General features: G+C 31.5%; 1 protein-coding gene across 9 annotated transcripts in view; it reads left to right on the top strand.

Moving 5' to 3' along the window:
* Fam135a (family with sequence similarity 135 member A) overlaps positions 1 to 10,661 on the top strand; it is a 120,871-nt gene that overhangs the window by 97,344 nt on the left and 12,866 nt on the right. For all 9 annotated transcript variants that reach the window (XM_071613270.1, XM_071613271.1, XM_071613267.1 and 6 more), the window contains 5 exons: positions 153 to 313; positions 3,128 to 3,219; positions 3,728 to 3,825; positions 5,003 to 5,154; positions 7,189 to 7,299. In XM_071613270.1, the coding sequence (XP_071469371.1) occupies positions 153 to 313; positions 3,128 to 3,219; positions 3,728 to 3,825; positions 5,003 to 5,154; positions 7,189 to 7,299 (614 nt within the window). The remainder of the gene's footprint in view (positions 1 to 152; positions 314 to 3,127; positions 3,220 to 3,727; positions 3,826 to 5,002; positions 5,155 to 7,188; positions 7,300 to 10,661) is intronic.

The raw sequence follows: 10,661 nt of genomic DNA, 5'->3' as shown, positions 1-10,661 counted from the left end.
CCTGTGCTTTTTAAATTATTTAGGTGATCCCATATATTTTTTTCATGATTTTAAAACCACATATTGCTGAGTTTCTTCCTCTGCAATTCTAGATTACCTTTTTGGTTCTAAAAACAGAGTATGATCCTTAATAAAGAGTATCTTTACTTCAGCTTCCTTCAGGCAAAAGAAGAATTAAAACAACTTAAACTCCCTGGGTTCATGTACAGTGATATTCCTCTGCTGGCATCCTCAGTACCGTATTTCAGCATGGAAGAGGAGGATGGTTCTGAAGATGGAGTACATCTCATTGTCTGTGTTCATGGTTTAGATGGTATGTGACATCTATTAATGTAACCCATAGCAACTCACTTTCTTTCCTAAATAGATCTCATTTAGTTTTATTTAATCTTTGAACTAAAAAAAATTAATGAAAAATTAATTGAATATTAGCTATATACTGAAACATAAATCTGCTCTATTTTTACTAAGTGTGATATTAAATTTTTTTAATTGCTTTTAATTTTTAAATACATGGCAGCAGAATGCATCACAATTCTTATTACACATATAGAACACAACTTTTCATATCTCTGTTTGTATATAAAGTATGTTCACACCAATTCGTGTCTTCATACATGTTCTTTGGATAATGATGTCCATCACATTCCACCATCATTGCTAAACCCCTGCTCCCTCCCTTTCCCTCCCATCCCTCTAAAGTTCCTCTATTCCTCCCATGCTCTTTCTTCCTACCCATGAGTCAGTCACCTTGCATCAAAGAAAACATTTGCCATTTGTTTTTGTTTGTTTGTTTGTTTGATTGGCTAACTTCACTTAGCATTATCTTGTCCAACTGTATCCATTTACCTGCAAATGCCATGATTTTATTCTCTTTTATCGCTGAGTAATATTCCATTGTGTATATATGCCATATTTCTTTAATCCATTCATCCACTGAAGGGCATCTAGGTTGGTTCTTTAAGTAAATTTTGCATGAAATAGTATTTTGGGTTTTTCTTCTTTTTTTCTGTCTTCTCTCTTGGTTTTATCAGCTGTTACGTCTATAGGCTAGAAAAATCAATATACCTATGAATTAAGGTTGATGTTTAAGGCATTTGTTATTTCTAAATACCAGGCTTTCATGCTGTGACTTTCTAAAAGATACTTTGTTTACTCAGCAAGTTTTTTTCTAGATGTAGGACATCTTAGAAAAAGCCAAATGTTTCTGGACCAAAAGGGTATTACTGTATTATAATGTCACTCTTTAATAACAAACTAGATTTTTAAAATTTGTTCTTTTTAGTTATACATGACAGTAGAGTCCATTTTGACATATTTATACAAACACGGAGTATATCTTATTCTAATTAGAATCCCGATCTTGTGGATATGCATGATAATCCACTGAACATCCATTCTCCCTGCCCCCCACTTTTTGTGTGTTAGCATCCACATATCAGAAAACATTCAACTTTTGGTTTGTGGGGTTAGCTTATTTCACTTAGCACAAGTCTCCAGATCTGTCCATTTACTGGCAGATGTCATAAAGTCATTCTTCTATAAGGCTCAGTGTGTGTGTATATATACACATTTTCTTTATCCATTCATCTGTTGTAGGTTGGTTCCATAGCTTTTGTGAATTGGCTGTCGTGAATTGAGCTGCTGTAAACATCGATGGGGATTCATCACTGTAGTATGCTGATTTTAACTCCTTTATAAATATCCCAAGAAGTGGTATAACTGAGTCAAGTGGTGGTTCCATTCCTACTTTTTTGAGGAATCTCCATATTGTTTTCCAATGTGGTTGCACCAATTTCCAATACCACCACCAATGTATGCATGTACCTTTTTCCCCATGTCCTTTCCAACATTTATTGTTACTTGTATTCTTGATAATGGCCATTCTGACTGGAGTGAAGTGAAATCTCAGTATAGTTTTAATTTGCATTTGTCTAGTTGCTAGGGGTGTTGAACGTTTTTAAATATATTTTTTGACCATTTATATTCTTTTGAGAAATGTCTGTTTAGTTCCTTTGCCCATTTATTGATTGGGTTATTTGGGTTTTTTTGTGTGTGGTTAGGTTTTAGAGTTTCTTATATATTCTGGAAATGAACACCCTGTCTGAGATGCATGTGACAAAGATATTCTCCCATTCTGCAGGCTTTCTTCACGTTTTGATTATTTCCTTTGCTGTGAAGAAGCCTTTTAATTTGATACCTTCCCATTGATTTTTTATTTTACTTCCTGTGTTTTAAGAGTCTTAATAAGGAAGTTTGTTCCTAAGCCAACATGTTGGAGTGTTGCGCCTACATTTTCTTCTAGTAGGTATGGGATTTCTGGTCTACTTCCTAGGTCTAATTCACTTTGAGTTGAGTTTTGCGCAGTGTGAGAGGTAGAAGTTCAATTTCATCTTGCCACATATGGATTTCCAATTTTCCCAACACCATTTGTTGAAGAGGATCTTTTCTCCAGTGTAGTTTTTGGCACCTTTGTCTTGTATGAGATAACTATGTAGGTTGTCTCTGTCTTCTGTTCTGTTCCATTGGTCTTCATGTCTGCTTTTGTGCCAATACTATGCTGTTTTTGTTGCTATAGCTCTGTAGTATAATTTAAGGTCTAGTATTGTGATGCCTCCAGCTTCACTTTTCTTGCTGAGAATTGCTTTGGCTATTTGTTTTTTTACAAATCAGGAATAAAGCAGTTACCTCTGTAAATACATTAATCATGAAAAATCTAAAAGATAAATATTAGAAGGGTAAAATAAAAATTCAACAATTGATAATGACATTTATATTGCTAGTAAACCAAAGAAATAAAATCCACTAATTTTTAAAGATAATTTCATATTCATATATCATATCTATTGTAAAATGTTTTTAGATTTTTTAGTTGATAATTATTAAAATAAACTATCCTAGGTATTTAAGTGTGTCTTCTTTCACTCAGTCTGTACCAGTGCCACTAAAGGAAGTCAGTAGATTAAATCTAAGGCTAAAATGCATTAAACATTTCTTACACTGTTATTGTATCTTCACAAATGGTATAGGTCATAAATTTGACTTGAGAAACTATAAAAATATATGATGTTATACTATGTACCTTTTACTTTATCTCATCCTTAAAATATCATTTTTTATTTTCTAGGTAACAGTGCAGATCTTCGATTGGTTAAAACTTATATTGAACTTGGACTACCTAGGGGAAGAACTGATTTTCTTATGTCTGAGAGAAACCAGGTACAAAATGGCAGTGCTTTCAAAGGACATAAACATTTTTGTACCAGTTTCTACATAAACATTTGCCTGGTACCATGTGCCTGTAGTAAAAATAATTTTTCTGATTTCTATGAAATTTAACATAAATAGATAACCAAAAGAGATATGTGGTTTTCATTTGACTTATGAGTTTCTTTCATGTATGAAGCATTTCCAGAATTTCATATTTATATACAAATAATTTGTTAATTATGCCACTATATGAAATAGCCTTATATTTAATACTAGTAATGGGCTAGACAAAGAACACTGAACATTTTTTCCCTAGAAACTTAATCTTGCTCATTTTAATATAATGAGTAATACATTCACTAATTTTGCTAAAAAGAAAATTAGACTTAACTGTATTTTTAGTACTTAAAATAAAAATGTTATTATTATTTATATTATTTATTATTTTATATTTGGTTAGTTTTTATGTGATGATATGTATTTTAATGTGAAATGTGTCTGTTTTACTTGTATTTAGAATGATACCTTTGCTGATTTTGATAGCATGACTGATCGCCTTTTGGATGAGATAATACAATATATTCAAATATATAGTTTAACTGTCTCAAAAATAAGGTAACTTCTGTATTATACCATTTATTTTTATATGTCTATAAATTACAGAACAGTTTTTAATAGTATTATCCTATTCTGAAATGTAGAAAACAACAACTCAGTTAAAGAGAAATTTAAAAAATGATTTTAAGGAAAGTCCATATTATGTGATTTCATTTTCATGCAATATCCACAAGCAAGTCTGTAGAGACAGAAAGTAGATTAGTGGTTACACAGATTTTTTTCCTTTTATTTATATATGACAGTGGAATGCATTATAATTGTATACAGCACAATTTTTCATATCTCTGATTGTATGTAAAGTACATTGACACCAATTCGTGTCTTCATACATGTACTTTGGATAATGATGTCCCTCACATTCCACCATCATTGCTAACCCTCTGCCCTCTCTCTTCCCTTCCAACCCCTCTGCCCTATCTAGAGTTCGTCTATTCCTCCTATGCTCCCTCTCCCTATCCCACTATGAATCAGCCTCCTTATATCAAAGAAAACATTTGGCGTTTGGTTATTTGGGATTGGCTAACTTCACTTAGCATTATCTTCTCTAACTCCATCCAATGTTAAAAAACTATCCAATTTATCATATAAAATATCTAGAAGCATCTAAGGGATCCCAGCACATAGAAATAAATGTTTGAGAAGATGGAAATGCTAATTACCCTGATTTGATCATTACACATCTATACATTTTTAATTATTGCACTGTATCCCATAAATGTACAAAAATAAATGTTAAATTTTTGTAATTATTTTTTTTCCTAAACTGTCTAACTTTAAAGTATAAACCAGTTTATACTTTATCCTAAGTTGTCCTTTACAAATAAGTTGAATTATTTTGTTTGTAATCATGAGAAGTAAATAATATGTGTTATAGCCTCAAGAGGTGAATTTATTCTCTAATCATTCTTAAATGTATTTCTACAGTTATAAACTATAAGTAAAAGTTTTCTGATAAATAATATTTTTCTATAATCATTTAGGTTATATAACAATAGGAATCTTCTGCATTCTTTTTTCCTTTAAATGTCATTATTTAAAGTATTAAGCCATAATTTTAAAAGATATTAGAAATTTTCAAATTCTTACTATCTTATAATATATGTAAAGTACATCTGCTTCAGTTTTTGTTCCTAAAACTAATACTGTGGAAGAAATGTCTTTTTTTCTCTTAAAGCTTTATTGGACATTCATTGGGCAATTTAATAATCCGTTCAGTGCTTACAAGGCCAAGGTTTAAATATTACCTCAACAAACTTCACACCTTTCTGTCTCTTTCTGGACCTCACCTTGGTACTCTGTATAATAGCAGCGCTCTTGTTAATACAGGTAAAAAGTTTTATTATACTATACAATAAATATGGCATACGCAAAAAACTTAAATACAAATTTAATGTTTCCTGGTATTTTCCAGCCAACTTGTCACATACTTGGAATTTCATGAAACAAAAGATGTAGCTAATTTCCTGTTTTGTTATATATATACATGGTATATTTTAATAAAAGTAATTTCAGAAAATAAATATTATTGAGATGGCATTTGTCAACAGTCACAAGAGTCTTTTTTGTTTTCATTAAACTCTAAATATCTCAGCAAATATTTGTCTTATAAATAAGCTATTTTGTCACTGGTAAACAGATAACAAATATATTTAATATGACAAAAAATTTATAGAAAATGCTAATATTTTTATTTTGGTTTGGTAACAATTAAGGAATAAGAAAATAAATTGTGCCAGGAGCAGTGGTACACAACTATAATCTCAGCCACTTGGAGCATAGGCAGGAGGATCACAAGTTTGAGTCTGCCCTCCATAATTTAGGGAGACCTGTTTCAAAATAAAAAATAAAAAGGTCTGGGATGTAGCTCAGCAGCAGAGCACCCCAGGATCAATCTTGGTACTGGAAAAAAAAATTATATATATATTATATATTATATTATATATATTATATATATTATATATAATATATTATATGTATATGTATGTGTGTGTGTGTGTGTGTATATATATATATAAAGTTAATCAAAAGTTCTAAAGAAATTAAATGAAAATTAAGACCTTAATTTTTAACTAGTATAAATATTCTCATTGTGAACTACCTGGTGCTTAATTTGCCTGTTGATTTTTTTTTAATGGTTTATAGTTGTTTAGTAATTGATTTCTTTCAAGAAACTAGATTTCATTGCCTATTTTCATTAGTTCCCCAAATCTTTATTTCTGTTTTCTTTTCCAACTTTTATTGACAAATCATACCAGCTTCCCTTGTATCCCATTTCAAATTGGTAATTTCAATTTGTAGTTGAATTTTGTAACCAATTGTATATTTGTAGTTTCAAAAACAGGGTGTGAGAAAAATGAGATCCTTAAATAACACAAAATAGAATCTAGCATGAATTGGATGTGGTACTTTTAATTTTTTTTTCAATAAACTCTTTCCCAGAAATACTATCAGATTTAACCAGTTAAAGAGTTATTTCCCTTTTTCTTCCTCCATTCCCTTGTGAGAAGCAATGAACATGGAAGTGAATATTTCATAATCTATAATATTAGTTCCAGAATTATTAAGATTTTATTTAATTTCTATAAAGGGAAGATGCATTTAAATATGTGCTATTGATAATAAAGAAGTACAATTAAATATGAAACAAATTACATTCAGCTGTCATTAGAAAACATGAACCAATTGCTCACTTTTAAAAGTTGGTTCTGCTGGGTGTGGTGTAGCCTGCCTGTAATCCCAGCGGCTCCAGAGTCTGAGGTAGGAGAATCTTGAGTTCAAAGCCAGCCTCAGCAACATAGAGGCTCTAGAGCCAGTGATAACCCTGTTTCTAAATAAAATACAAAATAGCGCTGGGAGTGTGACTCAGTACTTGAGTGTCCCTGAGTTCAATCCCTAGTACCAAAAAATGTCCTTTTGTAGTTAGTTTGTTTACTGTAACTTAACGATAATAATCAATAGACTACAAACTTGGTGCTTAGCCATTTGTTTCTATTTTGCTGTGTTTGCAGTTTTTCTCCCTCTACTATTTATAACTTAATCTGATATATCTAAAGGTACTGTTTCTCCAAATTTGTTCTTCATATGCTATTTATCTGTTTCATTACTGAATGGGATAGAAACTCTCCTTTAACCATCATTAACCCATAGTTAACCTATACATGTATATGTTTATATTTGTTATCAGAAAATGGAAATATTTTACAAATATTTTTATTAAGCAACAAAATATTAGTTTGAGGGGTATTATTTTTGAAGTGAGTACGTATTCACATATGCTTCTACCTTAGTTCAAATTAATAACACTGGCATATGTTACTGTATATTTCCCTTTATACTCATATTTCTTATATACCTCTCTAGGTCTCTGGTTTATGCAGAAATGGAAAAAGTCAGGTTCTCTTTTGCAACTGACTTGTCGAGATCATGCAGACCCTCGCCAGACTTTTTTATATAAGCTTAGTAATAAAGCAGGTAAGTATGTAATAAGTTTGGAAAACGTGCACATGAAAATTTTTTCTAAATAAACCTTTAGCAAATAAATTATCAACATGTTTTCCTGGTGATTAAAAAAGTTACATTCTACTATAATTTCATAATAATGATATAGCAGACTCAACTGAAACTAAGTAGTTGGTAAGAGTAGTTTTTCTGTTTTTCATGTAATTATCTTTTATGAGCTCTACTGTATAGTTACTTTTAAATTATCCTAAAAATTGTAGCATTGTTAATTCAATGCCAGCTTAGTTAATCTATATTTTTTTTAACAAAACCTTTCTTGTCCTAGCCCTCCTGTCCTTCTAGTTGTTCCCCATCCCAATCCTCAACCCCTTTTATGAACTTTCATATATTTTTCTGTCTTTCTGCTTCAGGACTATCAAGCATTTCTAACAAATGTCAGAAACTGAACTATTAATAGTTATTCCTTCTTAAGTTACCACTTTGAATTTGCCTTAGATTCCTGTTTCTCACTCATCCCCACACATCTGTGGTGTTGTCAAGCTGAAAACTTTCAGCTTTCTTAGTAGCTAATGGGTAGTTTTCTTCCTTTTCTTTGTTTCTACCTTAGTTCAACCATCATCACTGTTACTTAGATTATTGCTTTAGCCCTAAACTGGTTACCTACCTCTTATATGTTCCCTTTTATCTAATCTCATTTCCTCGCTAGATAAAATTAACTCCTAAAAATTAAATCAGAATATTTATTAGTCCTGTTTCAAAATCCTTCCTGGTGCTTTGTAACATTCAGGATGAAGTCAGATTTCAAGAATAAAGGCAGGGCTGGGGATGTGGCTCAAGCGGTAGCGCGCTCGCCTGGCATGTGTGCAGCCCGGGTTTGATCCTCAGCATCACATACAAACAAAGATGTTGTGTCCGCCGAAAACTAAAAAATAAATATTAAAAATTCTCTCTCTCTCTCTCTCTAAAAAAAAAAAAAAAAAAAGAATAAAGGCATCACATCCATCATAATATGGTTCCTGATTCTCTTGCTTGCTTTGTATCTTATTCCCCTGTAAACCCATTGTTCTATTCGTTTCATGCATGTTCTAAACTGTATCTCATTGTATTCACCCATGTGTTTTCCACCTCTATTTCCACTCATATGTTTGCCCATCTTTTTTAACCTAAAACTCCTCATCTTATAAAATTTAACTCAAATACCACCTGCTGTCAAAAGTTTTTCTTGATGCCTTTTCTCACTTAATGTTTATCTATTCTCAGAGTTCTCCATTATACTTTTATATCCCAAATCTTATGTCTCTGGAACTAACCTAATTAATGAATTCCATTTGCCTCTGGACATCTAAAACTGAACATATTGTCTTCTTTTGCTACCTATTCTTTTTTTGAGGAGGGCATGACAGAAGCACTATAGGGCCTTACACATGCTTAGCAAATAATCTGTCACTGAGTTAGACTTCTACCCAGCCCCCCAACCCACAATTTATTTTTAATTTTACTTTGAGACATATTCTCACTAAGTTGCCAAGGGTCTCAAGCTTGCTGTCCTCCTGCCTCAGCCTCCCAGGTAGCTGGGATTATAGACTTGCACTACTGTGCCTAGCTCTTTTGTCCTTCTCAAAATGATGTTCTATCCTCTAAATTATTGGTTTCTAACACCTAAAGGTCATCTTTGATGTATTTGCCTCTAACATTCTGAGATTGTTTATATTATCTCTGTTTTTTGTAGTATTATCATCACTGCTTCTTCTATTTGTATGAAGATTATTGGAATTTTAATAGGAATTGCATTAAATCTGTGTAGCACTTTTGGTAGGATGGCCATTTTGACAATATTAATTGTGCCTATCCAAGAACTTGGGAGATCTTTTTATCTTCTAAGGTCTTCAGTTTCTTTCTTTAGTGTTCTATAATTTTCATTGTAGAAGTTTTTCATCTCTTTTGTTAGATTGATTCCCAATTTCTTTTTTCTTTTTTTTTTTTAAGCCATTGTAAATGGGATAGCTTTCCTAATTTCTCTTTCTGTTGATTTATCATGGACGTATAGGAATGCAACTGATTTGTGGGTGTTAATTTTATATCCTGCTACTTTCCTGAATTCATTTATGAGTTCTGGTGGAGTTTTGGGGTCTTCTAAATATAGAATCATGTCATCAGCAAATAAGGATAGTTTGAGTTCTTCCCTTCCATTTGTATCCCTGAATTTCTTTCTTCTGTCTAATTGCTCTTCCTAGAATTTCCAGGATTATGTTGAATAGAAGTGGTAAACGAGGAAATACTTTCAATTTTTCTCCATTTAGAATGATGCTGGCCTTGGGTTTAGTATATACAGCTTTTACAATGTTGAGGTATATTCCTAATGTCCCTAGTTTTTCTAGTGTTTTGAACATGAATGGGTGCTGAATTTTGTCAAATGCTTTTTCTTGCATCTATTAAGATGATTATATGATTCTTGTAGTTAAGTCTATTGATGTAATGAATTATGTTTATTGATTTTTGTATGTCGAACCAGCCTTGCATCCCTGGAGTGAACCCCACTTGATCATGGTGCACTATCTTCTTAATATGTTTTTGTATGTGATATGCCAGTATTTTATTTGTACTTGAATTATTTCTTAAGGATTGGTTTAAGTTTTTAATTTGTACTTGCCTTATAATATAGATAAGATTTACTTCTCCACCTGAGACTGGTTAAGAGGCAAAGTTGGACTTCACACATAGGTATTAGTTATAGCTCAAATATTGATGGGTTACTTAATCTAAATAAAATTCTGTTTTCCCATTGGTAAATGGAACTAAAAGTACCACCTCACAAGATTATTAAAAGCTGAAATAAGATAATGCATGTGAAGTGATTAGTACTCTGTAGAATATGAATCTTAAATGTTAGATAGTAAAAACAGCTCTAAATAAAGAGATGCTGGAACTAAATAATACTAGTGCTTTGGGTCATGAAAATTGTCTTTCACATTAACAGTATATATTATAGGAAATTTTTTAGCAGAAACTCTGAAAACTCTGAAAAGTAGGTTTATCTAAATATTACTGGCTACGAAAATTTTGAAATAACTTATTAAAATTATTTTTTATGTTTTAAGAGTTCTTCTTGCACTCAGTTATTAGTGTATACGTAAACTGAATTATTATCCCCATTGGAAAATCACATTAAAGAATTCTATGATCTAACAGTCATAACTAATAAATTAGTTAAATACTATAATGTAGTCAAAATTGAACCAAAAGTGATGGCAGGCATCTGTATTCTGAGCTATTATGAGGCTTAGGCAGGAGGATTATTTGAGCCCAAAGTGAGACCCCATCTTTAAAAAAAAAAAAAAAAGTGTGTGTGTGTGTGTATGAAAACTAATATCTAA

The sequence above is a fragment of the Marmota flaviventris genome, chromosome 6 (assembly GCF_047511675.1).
Source record: "Marmota flaviventris isolate mMarFla1 chromosome 6, mMarFla1.hap1, whole genome shotgun sequence".
NCBI lineage: Eukaryota > Metazoa > Chordata > Mammalia > Rodentia > Sciuridae > Marmota > Marmota flaviventris.
This window is presented reverse-complemented; position numbering and strand designations above follow the sequence as displayed.